Genomic DNA, 23,442 nt, shown 5'->3' with positions numbered 1-23,442 from the left:
AGGAAAGGGACTTTCTGCTTTTCTGTTTATCAAATGTCTGTCTTTCATAGTTACAAATTCTCTGACAGATAAATTCTTGTGCCTCTGCATCCAAACTAGCAGCTCCTCTGGTCATTTTACCATTAGTGAGTGGAACAGATAAATCCATACTTATGGAAAAGCTTGGGTACTGGAATTCAGATCTTTTTTTAAGATTTCCATTATAAGCTCAAATGTTGAAGTTCTCTTATTTGCGAAATTTTGTCTTTATTGTGATTATTTTTTTTTTTTGCTTTGCTAATAGTTTAGTGAGGTTTGAAGGAAAAAGGTGTGAATATAAAAATGAAAAATAAAGAATAACAGTAGGTAGTCAAACATCCTGAATAATATGTTATAGTTAGTGAACTGGTACTAATTATAGCCTTTGTAATTAGAAGTTATAATTGAAAGTGTAAATTGTGAGCCAGGGAAGAAAAATACCTACCAGATTTGTGCTAAAATGCCTGGAGAGGAAATGTTTTGCTTTGGTCATGGCTAACCACACAACTGGAGAGAGGAGACAGAGCTTCTTCTTACTAGGTAGTTCTTGAAATGAACTCATCCCCTGAATTGTGGGAAATTATTGTAAAATTTTCCTGGCAACAGCAGCTTCTCCCATTTTTGTCAGCCTGGATTTTTTTAACGGTATTACAAGCTGAGATTTATGCAGGAAGAAATTTTCAGTTTCTGATAAAATGATAAAATGCTGATTCGGTCAGTGCTGGCCACTGTTTCAAAAAGTGATTTAGTTGTATTATGTATATGTCTCATGCAAAGTCATATTAGTAATACTAATTATTTTAAAATATTTCATTTTCATTCTTAACTGATCTGTTCTCTGCTTCTTTGTAAAATACTTGCAAGCAACCTTTTACTTTTTCTGGCTTGGCAGATAATGGATGTATATTTTCTGCTGAAACAGGAATGTAATAAAACAGTTGGACTTCTAGGTTAATTTCAACTGTTTTGCATTCTCCTAATATTACACAATTATATTCAACAGATTGCTGGGCTCACTAGTAATATGCAGTTGCACATTGCAGGGGGATAAACCAAATCAATCCACTAGATTCTTTTGTTTTAAACAGTGAAATTAACAGTAATTATACTGGACATGTCTGGTAGGTAGGAGATGCCTCAAATGTATATGAAATAAAAGCATAACTAATAATAATTAACATTATTACATTGTCCATTTTTGTAGTGCGCTTAATATACTTAATTTCTCGCCCATCAGAGAGAGGCAGTGTGTGCTGGGGAGGTGTCTCAGATACTCAGTCCCAAGGAGACTTCTCCTGGTGCTTGCTGCAAGCCTGGAGCAGAATCCTTGACATTTTTGTGTGTTGGCAGTTTTAATAAGTGCACAGATAAAAACCACCCTCGTAGCCCTGCGATGACTGGCTCATATTCTGAGTCTGTGTAGGAGTTACAGAATTGTTTGGTTGGAGAAGCCCTCTCAGGACACTGAGTCCAACCATTCCCCCAGCATTGACAAGGCCACCCCTGCCCCATGTCCCCAAGTGCCACATCCACATGGATTTTAAGCCATCCCACCCAAGGAACAGAGCACCTGTCCAGAGCAGCCAGTTTCTCCAGAAGAGGGCTGAGAGAAACGGTGCCCAAGGCTTTGCTGAAGTCCCAGCAGGGAGCATCCACAGCCTGTCCCTTGCTCACTGAAGCAGGTGACCTTGTCACAGGAGGAGAGCAGGTTGGTCAGGCAGGACCTGCCTTTCCCAACCCCATGCTGGCCAGGTCTGATCTCCAGGTTGTCCTGTCTTGGCACTCAGGGTGACCTGCTTCGTGACCTGCACTGAGGTCAAGCCAGCACATCTGGAGTTCCCCAAACTCCCTACTCTTCTTACAGATGGGTGTTTTATATCTGATAATCTCCAGTTACCCAGGCCTGCTGGGAAATGATGGAAGTTGGCTCAGTGACCACTTCTGCCAGCTCTGAGCTGCTCTCCTCAGTGGAGCAATCCAGCTTGTCATCCTTACAGCTTCACACAAGTCATATTTGTTGACATATTTTTTTTCTCCAGACATATGTAAAGCAGAAGTAGAAAGCAAGCTGCTTTTCTTTGCCAATGAAGTTTCACTTTAATGAAATAATTCATATGGAGCTTCAGCTGCTCCTGGGAGGCCCAGGAAGAGCTGAGTGGGGGAAAGCCTTAAAGCCTGTGCACATGCGTTTCCTTGGAAGGGCTGCTGTGGTGCCTTCTGTGAAAGGTAATTACTTCCATGCTTCAAAGGTCAGGTGGCAGGGAATAGGCCCATAAGCAAAATGACATCAAGTTTTACAGTCAGTCAAGCATCACATTTATGTCTGGCAAAAGTATAAAAGGCAAACTAAAAATTAAGAAGAAACTTTAAGAATTAACTTTATTCAGAACTCTGGGCAGACATCCTTCCCACTTCTGATTAGGGCAGTACCCTTTTTGTTGAGGAAAAGGTTAAGGGATCCGTTGAAGGCAGTGTTATTAAAATGTCAACAGGAGGTTATAATCAGCATGGAAGGATTATTAAATAGTTCACAATGCAAGGGTGAGGAAGGCAGAAAATGTCAAAAGAACCTAAGAAGATAATTCCAGCCTTCCTGTTACAAACAAATTTGCCACACTTGCATGGAAAGTACTTACAAATAAACTTGCAGCTAGGATGTGATATTCAAAATAGCAGAGCCTCACAGCTGACAGAACAGAGGAAGGAATTTTGGTGTTTAAACAACATGAAGCAGCTCAGTATCATAACATGTCTTTAATGGATGCTTCAGGAAAAATGATCTGTTTGATTTAGTGGGAGGTTACACAGTTTCAATGTCACAGGCAGAACTCTGGATAGTTTATCATTCTTAAAGTGAAAGCCAGCTGTATCATGGAGGGAAAGGGATTAGTTTCCTGTCAGCTTCCTTTTTTGAAAAAAGCAATGTGTGCACACTGCAAATATTTCCAGCTTGGGTTAAGTATGTTTGAAAATACCTTTTGGTTGGAGTCATATTTTGATGGGCAAAGATGGAGAGCTTGCTTTCAGTTTTATATGTTTATATAGAAGCATTTTAAGAAATCTAAGGGGCTTTTTTTTCTTCTTCCCTTTAAAAAGCACGAACTGTTCAAGCTGGGAGAGTTTGGCCAGGGTTAACCCTCAGCTCTTCAGTCTGTGGAGAACATTCTTTAAGAAATTGCTCTGTGCTTTTTGAAGGGACAGCTGAGAGACGACAGGAGGGTTTGGTTTTTAAGTACATATGAATGAAAGAAAAAAATACAGGGCGTGGTGGGAATGTGGAATTTTACTTTTTTGGAGTTTGGATGTACCTTTCCTAAAGCAAAAGGTAGAGGTAGTGCTGCAGATGCTTGTATTTGTACATGTGTGAATACTGAGTCTTTTAAGGGATTAAAAAAAAAAAAAAGTGAACTTTTGTTTTCCTGTCAATGATCTGTGCACACAGGATGAGACAGACAGTAAATAGTACTGTGAAACATGAAAAAATGGAAGAGTGAAAGTGCATATATTGCAATGTGAGAGTGCCCTGCAAATACAGCCCAAATACAAATTCCTATTAGTCATCAGTACTTCAGAATATACCTAAGGCTCAGTTTTAAAATGTTTCCTATTGTGTGCAACCCTTTTAATATAAAAAGTCTTTTTCCTTTCCTTTATTCTTTAGCAATAACACTGTTCGTGTGGAAACAGAGTAGTTTGTTCACCAGATAGGTGCCATTGAGCTTTCTTCACCTGAAACCATGTTGGTTTCATTAGCTGGAAACACCCTTGGGATGCTTTACTCCAAAACCTGCCAAAAGTATCCCATGGAAGCAGCCCTCCACTAGCAGGGAAATAAATGAGATTTCTTCTGCAAGTACTTTTCCCCAACATTAGTTTCTAGAAACATTGTAGCTCTCAAGATCCATTAAATCCCAATCTCCATGAAAATAATCCTTTTATGTCAAATTGTAATATAAGGGTAAGAAAATATTGCTTTAATTCATCAAAGCAAAGAAAGACATAAATAAGCATCTGACATTTAGAATGGAAACACTTGGAAATGAGCAGTCTTATAAGAAATTAGAAGTTTTCATTCACTTTACAGAGTAGTTGCTGAGTGACTTAGTCAGGATGTTATAAGTAATTAGTGTATAAAGTTAAATAATGCTTGAAACCTCCATTCTCCTGTTTGACTCGTGCTCTAAAGATGTCATGGGCATGACAGATTGAGACTTGCAAAAACTACCAGGGAAAAACCATGGTGTTTGACATGAAAGCCATGTTCCTTGTAACACCTGCACATGAACAACAAAACTTGCTCGATGCCTACACAAAATGAAACTAAAGCAAAACTGTGCTGTCTTCTGTTGAGAATTTTGCTGGACTCACCCAAGGCTTTTGCTGTCTCTCTTTTGTTGTGCAGTGTTGAGGGGGAGGCTCCCAGCAGTGAGACTGGAACATCCCTGGATAGCCCCTCTGGCTACCCGCAGGGCCCTATAACGCACAGCTCTGCTCTGAGCCCTGAGCACTACGAGCACCCCTACGGGCTCTACTCCATCGCACCAGGCCAGCAGCGAGCCCGCCGGCCTAAGCTGCAGCACTCCACCTCCATCCTGCGCAAACAGGCTGAGGAAGAAGCCATCAAACGGTCCAGATCACTTTCAGAGAGCTATGAACTCTCTTCAGACCTACAGGATAAGCAGGTATTTGAGCTTTGGTACCTCATTTGTGCCTGTGAATTGAGAGAAGGCTTTTTTAGCATCATTTCAGTTGGGACTTTTAACTCTCTTATTCTTTGTCCCATATACCTTCCCAACCTCCTGGAGAAAAGTGTAAAAGATATGTTAATACTGTCAAAAGTAAAAACAGTTCTTGGAACTGAGATTTTATGCTCCAGGAGCGTACTAGAATGTAGTCATGCAAAATATTTTTCTAAGAAAATGAGTCATTTTGAAACCTGAGTGTTTTTGTTGTCACAGAAAAGAAGGAACAACTTATTTCAACTGATATTACCTTATATCTGTGAGGTGAATTAATATATTTCTGTGTTTTATGGTGTAATTTGCAGATGACTATTCCATTCATTATTGGAGTTTTGAGTTTTTGCTTTCAAAATCAATATACACATGAAGTATATTAAAGTCATTATGAGAGTTAAATGTTTTTGTGAGACTTTACCCTTGTCCCGAGCTGCATGAAGTGACGAGGGGTGTGTGTGTTCCCGTGGCAGGTGGAGATGCTAGAACGGAAGTATGGGGGCCGTCTGATCACCAGACATGCTGCCCGCACCATCCAGACCGCCTTCCGCCAGTATCAGATGAACAAGAACTTTGAGCGCCTTCGCAGTTCTATGTCTGAGAATCGCATGTCAAGGCGCATCGTGCTGTCCAATATGAGAATGCAGTTTTCCTTTGAAGGACCTGAGAAAGTCCACAGCTCCTACTTTGAAGGAAAGCAAGTTTCTGTTACAAATGATGGGTCAAAGCTGGGCTCCCTCGTACCATCGGAGTGCGATGAGCTCAGGGAGACAGCTACCATGAAGTCCCCGACAGCATCCACTGATTTCACCGATGCCATAACAGAACTGGAGGATGCTTTTTCCAGGCAGGTGAAATCCCTGGCGGAATCCATCGATGACGCGCTGAACTGCCGCAGTCTGCATTCGGATGAAATCCAGAGTGTGGAGCAGGTCAGGAGCAGGGAAATGGAGAGGGAGAGCTGTGCCCCAAGCAAACCAGCAATCCACAATGTGGATCACAGGAAGCTGGATGAGATGACAGCGTCCTACAGCGATGTCACATTGTACATTGACGAGGAGGAGCTGTCCCCACCCCTGCCACTCTCCCAGTCTGTGGACAGACCATCCAGCACAGAGTCGGACTTGAGGCTCCGTTCCATGAACTCTTCCCAAGAGTACTGGTCCATGACCCATAAAGATGATAAGATAGACACTGATACGAGCTGCAGGAGTACCCCATCACTGGAATGTCAGGAGCAGAGGATGAGGATGGATCACCTCCCTCTGCTCACTATTGAGCCGCCCAGTGACAGTTCCGTGGATTTGAGTGATCGCTCGGAGAGGGGCTCCTTAAAGAGACAGAATGCATATGACCGAAGCATCACCAGCCAGCAAGGCAGCCCTAAACATATCCCTCACAGCATTCCTGCCAAGGTCATCACCCGGGAGGAGCAGGAGGCCAGGCACAGGGCTAGGCCCATAGACAGTCATTTGGCCATCAATGGCACAGCAAACAGGCAAAGCAAATCTGAGTCTGATTACTCTGATGGAGACAACGACAGTATCAACAGCACTTCCAACTCCAATGATACAATAAATTGCAGCTCAGAATCCTCTTCTAGGGACAGCCTAAGAGAGCAAACCTTGAGCAAACAAACATACCACAAAGAGACTCGAAACAGCTGGGATTCCCCTGCCTTCAGTAATGATGTTATCAGGAAACGCCATTATAGGATCGGGCTGAATCTTTTTAACAAGTAAGTATAGCGGTTCCTGCCTTCCTCTCTGTGTCGCTGAGAATGAACCAGGAATATTTTTCTTGAATCAAGTAAGATAAGACTGGTGTTTGGTACTGACATTTCAGTGAATAAACAAGGTACTTCTGGTGACTGTTCTTGTTCAAGGTTAAGTTGATGTCTTCATAGTTTAACAGCTTCAAGAACAAAAGAGAAAAATGTAGTTATGTTTATAGGAACAGTAGTAAATTATTGAAGATTAATCCAACTCCTTTCTTGGGGAAAATATTATGGCTTGATCCTGATCCATTTTTTGGTGTTATGTTATAAAAAAATGCAGATTTCTTCTTGCCCTAATCATGTAGGTGGTGTAAAATTCATCAGATGGAAATAAGAAACAGCATGCAGCATATGATGAGTTTCCTGTTTAATGCTGGCAAGGCCTGGAATTTGTACAGTAGATTTCATTAAAACTGTGATGCTGAAAGCCTATACACTGAATATTTTTTATAGTAAATGAATATTTATTATTTATCATAAAACTATCATAAAATTTGTATTTCTGCCTATGACTGATAGTTTTCCTATGTTTTCCCTGGGCTTGAGTGACTTCAGGCCTCCTTTTCAGGTAGCAGTGCTTTGATGTGTTTGGATCGATAGGTAGGTGGTTCTTCATGTATTTGTTGTAACACTGCAGACAGTTAAAGATTTTTGGTGCCATCACATAAACTGTGGATTACAGCCCCAAGTTTGGCTGTAAACACTTTAATCTTTGTGAAAATGCCTTTCTTGGAGCTTCCAACCAATTGGAATTGTGCAAGTAGTAGGATCACTGCTTGTGAAGTTGAATGGGTGGGAAAATACATCAATTAGCTCTTTTTGAGAAGATTTGAAAATAACATCCTTGGCAGGGCAGCTGGGGAGGAAGGTGTTGATGCAGTTGGCTGACTTTTAACACTTCGTGTTTCCCTGGGTTTTGCACAGCAATTAAGCCTGGAGCAGTCAATGCTCAGTTAGCCTCAGACTTGGCAAAAGTCTTTTGAGCCAGCTGCAGAAGTGTAGGGAAAAAATGAATGGAAAAAGTGCTCAGGCAGCATGCAGGGGTGAATGAGAGCATTGGAAGCTGTCAGGTGCTGCTAGTTACACATCAGTAGGAGGCTGAAAGTGAAAAATTAACATCAGGAACAGACAAGAATAGAGGTAATAGAGGTAGCAAGAATAGATCTGTTTGAAACAGATAGAAGTGACCTTGCGGCATGGACTTGCACAGAGATAAACCTGTTTTATTGTTGTGAGGTGATGTGCAGCTCCTCAGCAGGGAGTGCTGCAGGACAGGGCTCTGCAGAGCTCCCGGCAGCACCTCTGAGTGGCATCTTTTGCTCTGTGTGATTTCGTTTTCCCCACTGCATTTTATCTCCAGCGTTGATGCCGAACTGAAAATTGTCATTACTTTCTGCTGAATCAGTGTAATTCAACTGTTTTCTCAGACAATCCTCAAATAGCCCACATATCCCCATACGTCTTGGGTTTTGATTGTGACCCTTGAAGTCTGAGGATTGTGACATTTTTGTTAATGTGCAGTGTCAGGTTTTGAACTATCATAGAGTGTGATGGTGCATAAGTCTGTGAATTCTTTTGAAAAGGGAGCTGGAAAACCTTCAAAGCTTTATTCTTGTGAAAGCTCAGGAGTCTCTAGAGAGTGTATCAGGTGGGATTGAAAATTACATCTTGAGGTGAGTGGTCAGTGTAGTGGTCAGGTCAATGCAGCAGAGTCACTTCACTGTCTTTTCACCACATTATCTTCACAACACATTTATGATCATAAAACAAGGGAGCAGTGGGAGTGTTGGCAGCAGCTCCTGGGAGGATGTGTGCTCCACCCAGGAGGAAGCACTGAAAGAAGTGGCTTTGAACTTATCTAGTACAAGAAGGCAAGTTTTTTTCCAGATGTCTGTGTCTACCAAAGGAAATTTTAGGGATGTCTTTTACAAGGACTTCAAGTTAATTTCACTATGTCCTTGAAATCTTCCTTGCAAATTAAGATCCCAAGCCTTAATTAACAAATGTCCTTCCTTTGTGATACATGAAGCTTGGCTGAAATGCAAAGAATTAAGAATCTTAAAGAATTGCATGAATTGTAGCAAATAGTTCTGCTTTGTTCAGTAGAAGTGGTAGAAGGATTAAGATTTTAAAAGCATGAAAAGTCACTCTCATCACAGTGGAAATTTCAATTTTTAAGTTTTCTGGCTTTCATATTTTAATAACAATTTTCAGAAGCCAAAGTGCAGTTTTCTTATCAGAGGCTCTTTGTTAGGATAGGCAGTTATGGGTGGGATAAAAGTTGAGCACAGCTGGGGGTCCTGTTCACTTAATCACTGATAGATGCAAAACATCATTAGTACAAAGCTCCTTGGAGAATGGAGAACAGAGGACATTGGGAAAAAATTATAGGTAATTGAAAATCACTTTTCTAGGAGTTGTATTGGAACATGTCCCTGCCCATGGCAGAGGGTTTGGAATAAATAATTTTTAGTGACCCTCCCAGCCTAAACCATTCTGTGACTCCGTGATTATCACTTGATCACGGATTTTTTTTCAAACTGTAACTTCGCCTTCAACTTGGAACCTTTGTGTTGAAAACAGTGGGCTTTTCAAAGATGTTCTGTAGCAGCTAGTAAGCTAGAAGGCAAAGTATCCCACAAAATGGAATGAATTGTGCCCAAGAAATTGCAACTGAGTAACAGCTTCTGTGGATTGCCATGGCTCTGAATGGCAGCGGTGATTCCGCCCTGGCAATGAGCTGGCCGAGTATGTTCCCATTCATTCCTCCCCAAAGGAAGGGTTTTGCAGGTGCATGCCCAGAGTGCAGCAGCTCCCAGGGAGTCTTGAGCAGGCCAGCTGTGTTGAATTAGACATTTTCTTCAGTGGAGCTGGAAAGAGATGTGGACTGGGAGAATTGCACTAGAAACCATTCCCCACTCACAGGCAGAAGGAAAACACTACCTAGAAAGGTTTATTTTGCAGGCTGCAAATCCTGCCAATGCAAATCCAGCCTTTGAGACTGGTTTGCTTATAAACAAGTCTTCAATAGGCCTTTTGATCGCTGCTTTAAAAAGAAAAACAAGGAGGAAAAAAAAATGAAAAAAGAGCTATGATTTCATTCTCCTGTTTATTTTGACTACAGGCTGGAAATACCAGGTTTACCATTTGTTGCACTCCATTCTGGTAGGATTTTCAGGTTCCATCCTGCTAGTGATACACTAATGGCTTTGAGAGATTAACTGGAGCTGAGTGTTTAACCTCAGTAGTGTGAGGAGACATGTCCTGCCCGTGGATCAGCAGTGCCGGGCTGGCATTCTGTGCACGTGGGTTGCCACAGAATGTAACACCTGTGCCACCAGGAGGGCGACAGCTCTGGGTCCCTGCCGAGCGTTTGTGACTGCCAGGTGTGTCTGTTGCTAACACTGCCTGGGGTTACTGTGTCCCCTGCCCGCGGTGCCACACCCAGCAGGGCCATGACAGGGACAGGGATGAGGCAGTGCCTGCTCAGCACTCCTGGGCACGGGGCACAGACACCTTCTGTGCTAGCAAAGCAGTGTCAGCAAAACTGGGACAACTTCAGAATGCTTTGAGAACTTGTTGTAGCTGTGCCTGTTGTTATAGAAGATGGGAGATAAGGGTTGGCATTGTTCAGACTCAGTTTTTAATCTAGCAGAGCCTGGAGTCGTGTTTAGTGTCTCCTTTGAGATATCAGCTGTTGGAAGGCACTGTAAATGGTCTTTCCATCTGGCAGGGTTCCTGTGGCATTGTGTTCCTTGCCATGGGAGCCAGTCTTGCTGCTGCTGATTGCTGACATGGCTGATGAGGAGAGGCTGCAAAGTGCAGCTCAGGGGCTGTTTCACTGCTCTGAGCTTGATGTCAGGGCATAGTTTAGGCTTTACATCCTAATCCTACATGTACTTCTTGGGAGTACATGAACATGACATCACTTTAGAGTGCTAGAACAGAGCTTGGGCCAGCAATGATTTTACAATAAATTTTCCCAGATGCCTTTCACCCCCCACCTCCCTTCTTTTGTCCCCTTTTCCTCTCTGGAAAGGGCAGTGACAAAGAACTGTTCCCCACGTGTCCTCAGTGCATTACAATGCTCTGTGCTGAAGAGTTTGCTGTAGCTTTTTTAATAATTGGCCATTATCAAGGTTCCTGCTATTCCAAAATTCTCCCAAAGGATTTATTGACAGAGATAAAAAGGCTCGAGTATCTGTTTGCAATATGCAATGATGTATCATCTTTAGCTCCAAAAGTCCTAATGGCTGCCTTTATTGCACAATGGGGATGGTTTTATTCCAATTTGAAACCCACTATTGATATGAATTGGATACTAATTCCAGGAGTAGACTTTTTCTAACATTTTTAGATTCCCTGGAATATTAATTTAGAGAAGTTTTTTAATTTACTAAGCAAATATGAGAGGAATTTGCTGAGTGTTGGTGGGGTTGTACCAAAGCCAATATTACAAATTACAGTTTCTAGATAAATTCTTGTTGGAAATCTGAGGCACACAATAATAATACTTGTGAGAAGGCACATTTTTCATTTTCCATGAAAGTAGCTTTAACTCTTCAACAGAGGTATAAGATTTCCACCATTTTCCATCTCCAGTCAGAGACTGAAGGTAATTTGGATTCCTACACACTGTTACACTCAGAAAGTGCTGCAAGCTTGGTTTCTATTTGGAATCCTTAAAAGTTGCCAAATGTTACTTACTTGGATTTTAAAAAATAGTTTTACAAGTAGTCATTAACTTATGTAATAAGTGCACTAATCTGGTGTGCTCAATTTGCAACCATCCTACTTATAAGGAATTTCAGTTAAGATGCTGAACATACTTCCTCTATTGCTTAGAGTAAGTCTCATGACATCCATTCAGCATTCTAATATCTGGTCTCTCAACATGTGCTTTCAGAATGTCCTCCTTTCCGTTTTTAATTTGAAAGCTTATTGGAAACATTTCCAATGATTTTAAACCTTGTAAATACAGATTGAGTAGGAGGGAGAAGGTATAAATCAAATTGAATTGGTTCTCTTTACCTTTGAACCTATTCTTTTATTTTGCCAGCTGATCCCTAATATCTTCAATGATTTTTTTTTAATGATTTGATAGAAATAGGAAGGGGAAGAGAAGAGGCTTGGCCAGGATTTCACAACAGAGCCATTTGCTGTCCTCATGTGTGTGCTGAGAGAGACTTTACTGTTGTTGTAACATCTGGACTGCAGATTATTCAAGCACAGATGGTTCCAACAAAAATTAAAATCAAAGCACTCCCTGTAACTTGTCCTCTAACATGCTGAGGAGTTAGTAAGAGGAGAAGAATGTTCTTAGTATGACTCTCATTATTTCTAAAAACATTTAGCCCTAAGTGAGAACACCCAAAGAAAAAAAAGCTTTGTGTGTTTTGCTTTGTTCTGTGCATATTTTGTCTTTTCTCCCAGAGGAGCCATTTTTTCTCCTTTTTTTTCCAAAACAAGTGCTTTAATTAGCATAAATTATATCCCATCCAAAACAGCTGAAATGTAGAACCAATAGTAAATTGAACCACCGGGTTCAAATATGGGCACAGGGATTCCTTTTATTGCCATTAAAAGACAATATAAACTTTCCCAAATGTTGGAAGCAAATGTGGCTTTGCTGGAAGCAGCAATAGCTGAGTGTGAGTGGCCCTGGATCCCTGCAAGAACCATTACCTCATCCTGCCTCCAGCTCAGGCTGGCCTTAAACATTCCGGGCACACTCCTGCCTCCCTGCTAAGTGCCAGGAATGGGAACCGGGCTCTGACAATGCCTGCGTGCCTCCTGTTGGAAAATGAGCCCATGACTGGAGGAATTTAATTGGCTGAGTGGCTCCCAGACAGTGGCTGATGGAACTCTGGGTGCCAGAATTGGAATTCCTTCTGTCCGAAAATCTCCAGTGGTCAAATTTTGAGGGTGACAAATGTGACCAGCTGCCATTGCAGGAATGCAGGGAACAGTTGGAATAGGGACCTGGGAATGCTGTGTAGGAAAAAAGAGTTAAGGAAAAGGGAAGATCCCATCAACTCTTTCTTGTGTAACAGTTCATATCTAGCAAGTAAACTGGGGTTTTGTAGGTTGTAAATGGCAAATCAGGAGATCTTTAAACTGTACTTGCACAAAAGGTGTCCCTTTCAAAGGGAATGTGACTGTCAGAGCTTCCCACTTTTACTCAGCAGAGTTACAGAACTTGAAGTGCTTCTCTTTGGTTTAACTGTGGTGAGGGTGTGGAAAGAGGAGTTAGGGCAGGGACACAAGAAGACATAAAGACAGGGACTGTTCCTTAATTTAAAGGACACAGTCATCCTAAAGTGTCATTCCTGACTACACTCGCATAAATATGAGGACAATACTCGGCACACAGTTCTGAGAGAGGCAGCCAGTTTTTCATATGTCTTATCCCAAAGTGGAGTGTGCTTTCCTCTGCTGGCAGCTACAAACTCCTGTCCCTGCTCTGTGAGAAATGCAGTGGGGTCAGAGGAGGTGAGAACAACCTCATGGAGTGTTTTGGTCCATTAATTTAGCTAAAATATTTCCTTCTTATTGCCTTCTTTCTTGTGATGAAGGAAGCGGGGAGGGGGATGGGGGGACAAAAAAGCAGGCCAACCACTGCCAAGAGGGAATAATGAGGAGGTAGGAAATGCTCTGGCAAGATGACTCAGAGCTGTTTTCACTAGCAAGGACTAGTCCAGCTACTGCATTGTGAGTGCTTGGGGTGTGCCTCTCCATTGCACTGCCTGCTCTGTTACTCAGGAATGATGCTTCTTACACAGGAAAATCCTTTTTCAAAAATAGCTTTAAAGTCTGTTTTCCTTCCCTTATTAGAATGAGCCAGACTTTCTGCTCAGAGGCTTTGGGATGCCTTTGATACACTTTTTACACCCTTTTATACATTTTTTACTCTTTTATAATCAGCTCTGATTCAGACAATACTTTTCAGACCAACATCCAGTAGCAGCAATAATGTTCAATGTATAATTTCCTAGCACCTAGCTAGGAAATGATTCCATAAGGAAACTGGTTGGTCAGGCAGAAAGTAATGGTAGAACCATGTAGAACAGTCACCCAATTTAATGAAAATACACATCTACAGAGTTTCCTCTCTTTATTTTGCTCTCCCACCAAACAGAACCGGTCACTGAGATCACTTCCTGGTGAATTCTTTCCTTAGTGGCATGAGTAGAATTTAACTTTTCTTGAACAGAGGTTACTCCAGGTAATTTGATGTGATTGCAAGTGTACCCTGACTGTCCTATCTATGGTGGGAGCTCTTGAATGAACCTTAGAGAATTAATAGCCTAATGTGGGAGAAATCATCCCCACTGGGGGCAACCTGTAGTGCTTCTGCTCAAATCATGGGAATATGTCCCCACTTCCATGGGATGGCAGAGGGAAGAAATGTGCTTTTTCCTGGCTTATTTTCCTGACCCAGGGATTTTTTCCTGTAATAACCAGAAGATGCAATTTACACTCAGTTTTTCTTTCTCTTCATTAAACAGTTGTGCAATTGAGAAAAGCACAACTCAGGCTTCCCACTCAGTTTCTCTCATTTTCCTCCTCTCCATCCCCTTTTGCCTCACTGTGGAGTGAACTCTGACAAGTTTTTTGGCACTAGTTTTGGCAGTATTTTAAGGATATTGTTTTTTTTTGCCTTCCTAGCCAGAAGGTTTAAAATAGACCTAAGGATTCTCTTGGCTTCACTGCAGCAGCAGTGAACTCTTCAGCAAAAGCAAAGCAAGAAATACAGCCATAGAAACAAAACTGACCTGTGTGCCAGACTAAGGAGAATGTTCAACTAGCTTGTTATTGCCAGCATGGTTATTTAAAAATATTTTACTTCCTAAATGACTTTAAGAAAAGTCTTAGGTTCTTCCTTTTAAAAAGCCAGCCCTGTTTTTTAATGTTGAAATAATGCTTATTTTTGTGACAACTGTAATATTTTCAAAATGAGATCACTGGTATCAAAGGCAAGCAAGATTTTTTTTTTTTTTTTTTTTTTTTTTTCCCCAGAGGGCTGGCATCATAGCTGCATCAAACTCTCCATCCCTCACATGGAAAGATTTCTTTGGCAGCTGTATGTTTGTGAAGTGTTCCTGTTTACAGTGGGTTTCTAACAGCCTCTTTGTACTTCTGGTTTGCTCATTTTCAAATTGTCTCAGTTTCCCTGTAGCAGAGACAAGGAACCAACAAACATAGGTGTGCCTTCCGAAATCCTGGAGTTCTAGAAGCTTCACCAAGCTTCTCACTCTCAGTCAGGCTGGCTTTGCCCCCTTGCCTCAGTCAGCTGTTAGAGCAGCATGTTTGTGGTTATTTACACTGTTCATAAATCCTTGCTTAAATTCAAATGATACTTCTGGCATTGCTGGGTGTTGGAAATGTCCCATGCTTATTTGTTAATTAATGTTCTCGTATTTTACAGCTCTCTTATTATCTGAGCTGTAAAAAGAAATACAAAGATTTCATGTGGTTTTGAGTGTTTGTAAGCTTTACATGTTTAGCAAGTGAGGGATGGGCAAGGCTTTATTCACCTTTGTGCTGTGGTTTTGTGGCAGGTTTCTTTTTGAGGGAGTGCTTGTTATTCGTTCTCTCCTCCTGGCTGCTGTGGACACAGGCACTTTATCCACACTGTGGCTTGGATATTACAAATAATGGTCCTGCTGTGAGCAGAGCTTGACTGGATTAAAAAAAAAAAATAGTAAAAAAAACCAAGCCAAACCAAACCAAACCACACTGCAAAAAAAAACCCAAGCAACCCCACACCAAGAAACCAAAATGTAAAACAACAATAAAAAAAACAAAATAGAAACCCAAAACACACAAAACACCTTTTTGCCCTAGTTCAGTTTGTCGGGAAGTCCCAAATCAGCAATAGGAATGGGAGAAGGGCCTGGTGCCAGTGCTGGCAGTGCCACTGGAGTGCTTGCCCAGCTGAGCACTGGGCTTTACAGGCTTTGTCCTGCACCAGGACTGTCTGCACCAGTAAACCGAGAAGATAACAGGGCATACCAAGCCTGTGCTGATCCCCCTTACCATTCAGTATCCAACTAAAAGCTTTTCCTCTACCAAATTCACTTTTCAGAATCACTGCAGTGTTTTTGTAAAAGCAGTATTTCCTAAAAGTTCAAAGATAACAAATCAGCTTTTACCCTTCCCTTTTTCAAAGGAGGAGCTGTCTCTGCCTGGCTTTCCTGCCTTCTCAAACTCTGGCAGGTCTTGAGCACTTCTGGATATGGCCAGTTGTCATGGAGTTACTTTACCTTTAAGAAAGTTTAAGTTGCTGGGATCTGCCTGGCTCTTTTCTCCTGACTAATTATCGGTCATTGCTGAGAATTGACAGCAGTTTAGGCCATTGAAAAGTGGGATCAACTTGTGAACCCTACCTTAAAGTGTAAAACCAGAGCTCTCTTGGTTCTCTTTGTTTCCTGGCTGGGAAGGGCAGCAGAGCTCCAGGCCTCCCGTTCCCTGCCCAGGCCATGCGGCCGGGCGGGGACTGGGCTGGGCCCAGCGTCTCCCGGCCGGGGGATGCGGGCCCTGTGGAGGGGGTTTTCTCCGGGCTCCGGCCGGGCCGGGCCGAGCCGATCTCTGGCTCGGCTGCAGGTTTTTTGCTGTGGCTGGATTCACTGGAGACTGCTGAGTGAAGAAGGAGAGGGGCTCTGGGCCTGCAGCGGGCTGGGCGCGGCGACTGCACTCTCCAGAGCAGCCATGAGGAGCTTTCCATCGCAGACGGCTCCAGCTCCTGCACCGGCTGAGGCCACAGAACTACCTACAACAGCCTGGGCAAGATTTTAACTCTTTCATTTCCCAGATGAGACTTGCAGATTAATCTTTTTATCCAGACAGAGAAAAGAGAGTGATCAACATGAAAAGAGACTTTATAAACTACTAGTGACAGGAAAGAAAAGAAGCTTCAGAAAAGGTAGAGAATTAAGAAGATGCTTTAATTAAGCTGAAATATCTTTCTGTTAAAACTATGGAAATGGACAATAAGGTCTTGAAAACACTCCTTTAATTCATGACAGTATATAGGGAGGAATAGAGTGTTCAAAGTGTAAATTTTGAGTAAAAAAGTAGAGTAATTATGGTACAGTGAAGTGCTGGAAGATTTGAAGCCTTGAGAGGCAATGAGAAAACTGTTTTCTAGTGAAGCTCACAGAAACAGATGAAGAAGACTTTTTGCCTTTGAATAACTTATCCTTAAAAATCCCATCCCTAGACTCATGGCCCATAGACACTTGAGAGTGATGTGAAAATGGGAGGAGTGGGCTCTAATAACAGCAGCTCTGGGCAGCTAACATTAAGGCAATGGAAAACTATAACAAAAAATAGTTTTTCTTGTGAGAAACTCCATAAATTAACAGGAAGAAACTTCTGTTTCTCTATAAAGACTGGTGAAAAGACTGTAGCAAGAATTGGGACTCTTTTAACCATCAAAGTTCCAAAGTTTTTGTCTCTTTTTGTCATGTGAACAAGGGAATAGTGGGTAGACAGGGGATGAAAAGGTTTTTCTGGAAGTTTATTCTGGTGTTCTTATTGTAGTTTGTCAATAAACTTTCTTTTTTTCCCTTTTAAGTTTTATGCCTGTTTTGCTCTTGTTCTAATCCATATCTCACAGCAAGAAATAAGTAATTTTCTTAGTTATTGGTTTAAAACCACGACACCAGTACTCTCTAAGAAATGAGCTTATTAAAATATACTAGCTCCATCTGTTATTTTGAAGTTTGCATTAATGCCTCCATCAATTTTTTTTCCGTAGAAGTCACTTTAAACTACCCTAAATGTGTTGTTATTAACCAGTTTCTGGCAAGATCCTTAGTCCTTTAATCAACCTCTGAGAATCTTATGTAAATAAGTTTTCACATCTTTTGGTGTTGATTTTTTCCTCTTCTTTTAGTAGATTCTTGTGGGTTTTGTTTTTGTTTTTTTTTATTTAGTAGTTTCATTTTAGGTTGTTTTGTTGGGTTTTTTTGAGACAAGACATGACTTATTTTGGAAACAACCTTGTAAATATCAAAAGTTCTCTAAATAAGTATATCATCAACTATGCAAGCTGCTAACGTTGGAGGTTTTATTTTGATATTAGTTAATGTATTCGGATCTGAAAATAACTGCTCTGCTTCTGCTGCTTCCTTCATTGCTATTTATAGATTTCTTATCTTGTCTGTTATTGGTTTTTTTAATTAACAAGCCATCTGTGAGAATTTTCCTAATCACAAAAGACTCTTAGTTGTAAGTACAAAATGGTCTGTGCCCAACTGTGAGCAGACAGAAATGAGGATAACTTATCCAGGTGTCCTGTCCCATGTTCAATCCTGACCCGTGTGTGCCTGAGTCAGTCGCTGTAGAACACGGAATGATTTGCATGGACACAGTTCAATGTATGATAGGGAAAAAGAAGGCTTTTATTTTTGTGATTCCAGTATTTATAGATTTTTGATAATGACCAGGGATTGGATAGTTAGGTTACCACCTTCCCAATCACACTGGTCGTGAGAAACGTCCATTAAAAGACATTTCTTTGAAAGAATGTATAAACATCTATGTTTATGGTTACTTTCCTGGGATAGTGGCTAGAAACTGTGAAAACGAGATCAGAAGGTTTAATTTTCAGGACCACACAAGTCCCTTCTGCATCCAGTCAGACACTTAGAAAAAGTCAGGCTTTGGTGAAAATCCCTGGCTGCTTCTGTTGTTCAAATCTGCCCTCCCCAAAGCCTGGCAGATACCTGATGTGAAAAAACACCTTGGGAAGGAGCAAATGAGTTTCTGGTGGTTTGCTGGAGGTCAGCACCATAACCTTCACATTCTCTTGGTGCATTTAAGGAGCAACTCCTTCAGACTTGGTGGTATTTGAAATTTCTGGTGTTGGAGATGACTTAAATTTCCATTATCCTATTTAGTTCTTTAGTTTCTCTGACTTTGAAAGGAGACAAAATGCTGCTTATGTTAAAGGCAGAAAGGGAATGGCCCCTTGAGTACATTTTTCTCTGAACCTATTGTTAACTCACTTTTGAAGTAAAATTTCCTTGGAAATACAGCACTTCAGAACACTCTGAAAGAGTCATCATTTTCTGGTACTTTTCCTGGTGAATAAGATAATGACCCATCTGGTGGGAAGGAGCTTGAAACAACAATAACCTCCTGAACCTCCCCTACTTACCAGGTGATTATCAAAGAGGGAAGGAGCAGCCTCCATTCATACAGCTTACAGGGGGTTCAGATGTTATTTTCATATTATTGCTGCCAGGTTATAGCTTTTGTAACAAACTGGACTAATTTTAAATAGTCCTAGACTCCTTTCAAATAATCCCAGACTGCAAAACTCCCTGATATTTCACTCCATCATGAGGGGAGTATCGATGGGAAAAGAGCTCTTGCTTCCAATGTTTTGTAAATGGATTTTTAACCCTGTTTTGGAAACTCACCTAGCCAGGTTTGAAGGGTATTTGAATCAAGTGACTTCATATTACCAAACCAGAGGCAAAGCTTCTTAGGTGAAAAAGCAGACCCTGACTTATGCAAAATTATACAACCAGAGAAGGGCTGATGAAAAATAATTTCATCTTTGTGATGATTTTAAATGTTCAGGCTTATTGCAGGTGGTAGGAATTCAAGTTGGTTTTTAGTACAGTAAGTAATGATCTAATTTTCTATACGTCAGATAAAGGTGATCTTTTGGTGAATTAAGATGTGAGTTTTGAGTGTTTTCTCCTTCGACAGTCACTGGAGAGGAGCTCTGCTAGGTTTGTACCACTCTGAATTCACTGAACAAATGTAGCTCACTAGCAAGGGGGATGGAGAAAACTATTCCTGTTTTTGTTGGATGCTGTGAATTTAAATTTGAAAGATAAAGGATTCTGAAATGCAGCTGAAAAACACAGGAACATGGCAATTACATTACTTACAGAAAAGGGACTTTTTAGTCTGAAGGAGATTAATTTTAGAAGATGACCATGTGTATAATCTTATTTTAGATAAAAAGAGCCACAAAGCCTGATGCAAGAAATTGAGATTTGAGAAGTCCCTTTTGATTAAATTATATATATTTCTCGGATTCTTAATAATGTCTAATTCTTAATAGGGTATTAAGTGTTTAATAATGGAATGTAAAAGAGTAGGAGAACTGAATGATGATGTATTTAGCAATGTTATTTGCAATTAAAACCCTGAGGAAGGGTTATGGTTGTGTGATCAACCTTGTACAAAAATAGCACGGTCACCTTGTCCTCTCAGATGGATTTTGCTTGCCTTAAAGGAAATATCTTTTCGGTCATCCAGCAAGCTGCAAACCAACCACTCTTACAGGTGGACATCATAGCATAATTCCTTACAAAATAAAGCTGACGATGGAATTACTGGTTCTATAAAGATTCCCCTTGAATATTTTTTAAAGGAATTACGGTTTTCTGCTGTGCTGCAATGTTGGATGATGCAGTGCACGGTGTGTGCAGTAAGGAGGATTTTGCAGCACTTGAGAATAAAAAAGCATTTGTCTTTATAAGCAATATGTTTTATTGCCAGCTCTGTCCCAACCCTCCTCCCCAGCACACACATTTTAATAAGTTAAAATGAGTTTGGTTTGCTTTGTTTTGGGATGTGAAAGTGATTACAGCTAAATCTGGAGCTGTATGAAGAGATGTAAAACACTGCAGAAACTGGGAAGGTGCTTGTCTGATGGAGGGAAGTCTGGGGCAGTGGGTGTGTGTCATGGGGTGACTTTACCTTTAAGGTGGTTTTGGGAGCTGAGGAAGTTGAAGTTGCTGGGGGCTGATGGGAGCCTTTTCTCCTGACCAATTATCGGTCTTTACTGGGAATTGACAGCAGTTTTGACCATTAAAAAGTGGGATCAACTTGTGAACCCTACCTTAAGATGTAAAGCCAGAGCACTCTTGTCTCTTTTTGTTTCCGGGCCGTGAAAAGTAACAGAGCTCCGGCCTCCCGTTCCATGCCCCGGCCATGTGGCCCGGGCAGGGGCTGGGCTGGGCCTGCCGCGGCTCCCGGCCGGGAGATGGGGCCTGTGGGGCTTGCCCCGGGCTCTGGCCGGGCCAGGCTGGTCCCTGGCTCGGCTGCAGTTTTTGCTGGGACTGAATTCACCAGAGACAGTGACCACACTCTCCAGAGCAGCCATGAAGAATCTTCCATCGAAGACAGCTCCAGCTGCTGCTCCGGCAGAGATCACAGAACCATCTACAAAAGCCTGGGCAAGATTTTAACCCTTTCATTACCCAGATGAGACTTGCAGATTAATCTTTTTATCCAGAGAGAGAAAAAGAGAGTGATCAATATGAAAAGAGACTTTATAAACTACCAGTGACAGGAAAGAAAAGAAGCTTCAGAAGAGGTAGAGAATAAGGAGATGCTTTAATTAAGATGAAATATTTTTCTGTTAAAGCTATGGAGATGGACAATAAAGTTCTGAAAGAACTCCTTTAATTCATGATAAAGTATGTAGGGAGGAATGGAGTGTTCAAAGTGTAGATTTTGAGTAAAAAGTAGAGTAATTGTGATACAGTGAAGTGCTGGGAGATTTGAAGCCTTGGGAGGCAATGAAAAAACTCTAGTGAAGCTCACAGAGACAGATGAAGAGAACTTTTGCCTTTGAATAACTCATCCTTAAAATGTCATCCCTAGACTCATGGCCCATACACACTTCAGAGTGAGGTGAAATGGGAGGAGTGAGCTCTGATAACAGCAGTTCTGAGCAGTTGACATCAGGGCAATAGAAAACTATAACAGAAGTAGTTTTCTTGTGAAAAACTCCATAAATTAACAGAAAGAGACTTCTGTTTCTCTACAAAGACTGGTGAAAAGACTGTAGCAAGAATTGGGACTGTTTTAACCATCAAAGTTCCAAAGTTTTTGTCTCTGTTGTCATGTGAACAAGGGAATGGTGGGTAGATAGGGGATAAAAAGGGGTTTTCTGGAAGTTTATTCTGGTGTTCTTATTATTGTAGTTTGTCAATAAACTTTATTTATTCCTTTTAAGTTTTATGCCTGTTTTGCTCTTGTTCTAATCCATATCTCACAGCAAGAAATAAGTAATTTTTTTTAGTTACTGGTTTAAAACCACAACAGTGTGTTAAAGGAAGGAACTAAAAATCTCAATTAGATGAGGTCTACACCATTTTTAATTGCTTCTTTTTGCTTGACTGACTGTAGTTTTCCTCCTTATTTTTTGTTGCAAGGGACACCACTTCAGATGTTTTTATTAATGAAGTTTAACTTTTGCCAGCAGGCAGGGGGGGATGTCAGGGGAACTTTCTGTTTCTTGTTTTTCAACAGCAGCTTTTCAGTTTGGTTTCTGGAAGGAATCTCCCCCAGCACCAGGAGCTTTTAGTAGCTGGTGTTGGGCTTTGTTTCACTGGCAAGGGAGGCTGTTTGCATCCCGACCTTCTCCTTGGGAAGGTTCTGGAGCAGGGAATGTGTAAAAACAGGCAAAAATGTGTCTCAAAGCTGTCACTCTTAGCAGTGAGCACATTCCTGAAGCTACACTAGCTCATCCTGCTGGGACATTGGTTAAAGTTATTGAATATATTGACCATAATTGGCAGAACTGTTGTGGAATTTTAATCAAATGTGATCAGGTGGAATGGAAGGAAATTCATACTTTTGCATTGCCATTTCTCCTCAGAAAACCTGAAAAAGGAGTCCAGTACCTCATTGAGCGAGGATTTGTGCCAGACACTCCTGTTGGGGTTGCCCACTTCCTGCTGCAGAGGAAAGGGCTCAGCAGGCAGATGATCGGAGAATTCCTGGGAAATCGACAGAAGCAGTTCAACAGGGATGTGTTAGAGTGAGTATGGTGTGGGGAAGAGGTGAGCACTGCCCATGGTGGTAAATCTGCTGTCTCCATGGTTCACAGAAATGCTGTTTAATTCCCCTCCCCATCCTGCTGTTGGCCAGTGTTTTCCTGGGGGTCCTTAGTTGTACTAATTTATTCATTTTGACTCTGCACATGTGCTTTATGCCTTGGCATGAGAAAAGGGCTTTTCAAAGTGTAACAGAACTTGCAATAAAGGGAAGCCTGTGAGCATTGCTGCTGAACTGATAATAAAGTTTAGGTGAACATTGGAAAGGGTGTGAGAAATTCCAGGTTTGCTGTTTCATAGTGCTTTAGCATAAAATGAAAAATATTAAAAGCAAAGGGAATAAATTACTTGTTAATCTACATTAGCTGCAGTGTTACTGGAAGAAAAATGAGAGCTACTTAATTCGTCATTGTATATCTATACATTTAAGAAAAAGCTTTTAAAAGTGGATAGTGCTTTCTGTGGTTTCTGCATTACAGTGCTGTTACAGTGATTCATGTCTGGTCATTTCAAAACTAAAAGCTAAGCTTAAAGGAAATTTATAAACCTCTGATTTTAAAGCAGTCTTTAAACAAAGTATTAGAATAACATAGTTTGTATTGTTGATTATATTAAAATGGTTCCCTTTTATTTTTCGTCAGCACAGTATTTTCAGAGCAAGAAAGTAATTATTTCTCCATAAATGTTAACTGAAAGTCATGGCAAATGATGGGGAGATGAGAATTACAGTAATAGTAAAGAGAATATCCAAACAAGATTATATTTTTCTCTGCATTTAAGAATGTTCCTAGACACAGAGCCATTTGGTACAGATTATTGTGCCTGCTGCAGGCTGTGTGAGATACAATATTTTGAGCAGTATAAACTATTTATTATTGGAGGCATTGTGATAGTTGATTGACCTGCAAGCACAGAACTAATAATTATTTGTGGCAGTGGTACATCACTTAGAATGGTCAGATATTTGTCATTCCAGCAGCTCCTCTGTTAAAAAACACAAGGGTCTGCTCACATTTGCACATACTTATTGATCTGTTATTTTCAACCTTCCTTCACAGCTTACCTGCAATTATTGCAATTGCTGCTAAAAGTTTAA

General features: G+C 41.1%; 1 protein-coding gene across 10 annotated transcripts in view; it reads left to right on the top strand.

Annotated features, from left to right (window-relative positions):
• IQSEC1 (IQ motif and Sec7 domain ArfGEF 1) overlaps window positions 1-23,442 on the top strand; it is a 297,837-nt gene that overhangs the window by 251,010 nt on the left and 23,385 nt on the right. For all 10 annotated transcript variants that reach the window (XM_088061635.1, XM_088061642.1, XM_088061638.1 and 7 more), the window contains 3 exons: window positions 4,421-4,700; window positions 5,228-6,492; window positions 22,169-22,330. In XM_088061635.1, coding sequence (XP_087917761.1) covers window positions 4,421-4,700; window positions 5,228-6,492; window positions 22,169-22,330 — 1,707 coding nt within the window. The remainder of the gene's footprint in view (window positions 1-4,420; window positions 4,701-5,227; window positions 6,493-22,168; window positions 22,331-23,442) is intronic.

Source organism: Pseudopodoces humilis, chromosome 13 (assembly GCF_049639895.1).
Source record: "Pseudopodoces humilis isolate 2021_Gansu_Grassland_sample_001 chromosome 13, ASM4963989v1, whole genome shotgun sequence".
Classification (NCBI taxonomy): domain Eukaryota; kingdom Metazoa; phylum Chordata; class Aves; order Passeriformes; family Paridae; genus Pseudopodoces; species Pseudopodoces humilis.
Note: the sequence above shows the minus strand (reverse complement) of the source record. Positions and strands in the feature narration are given on the sequence as shown.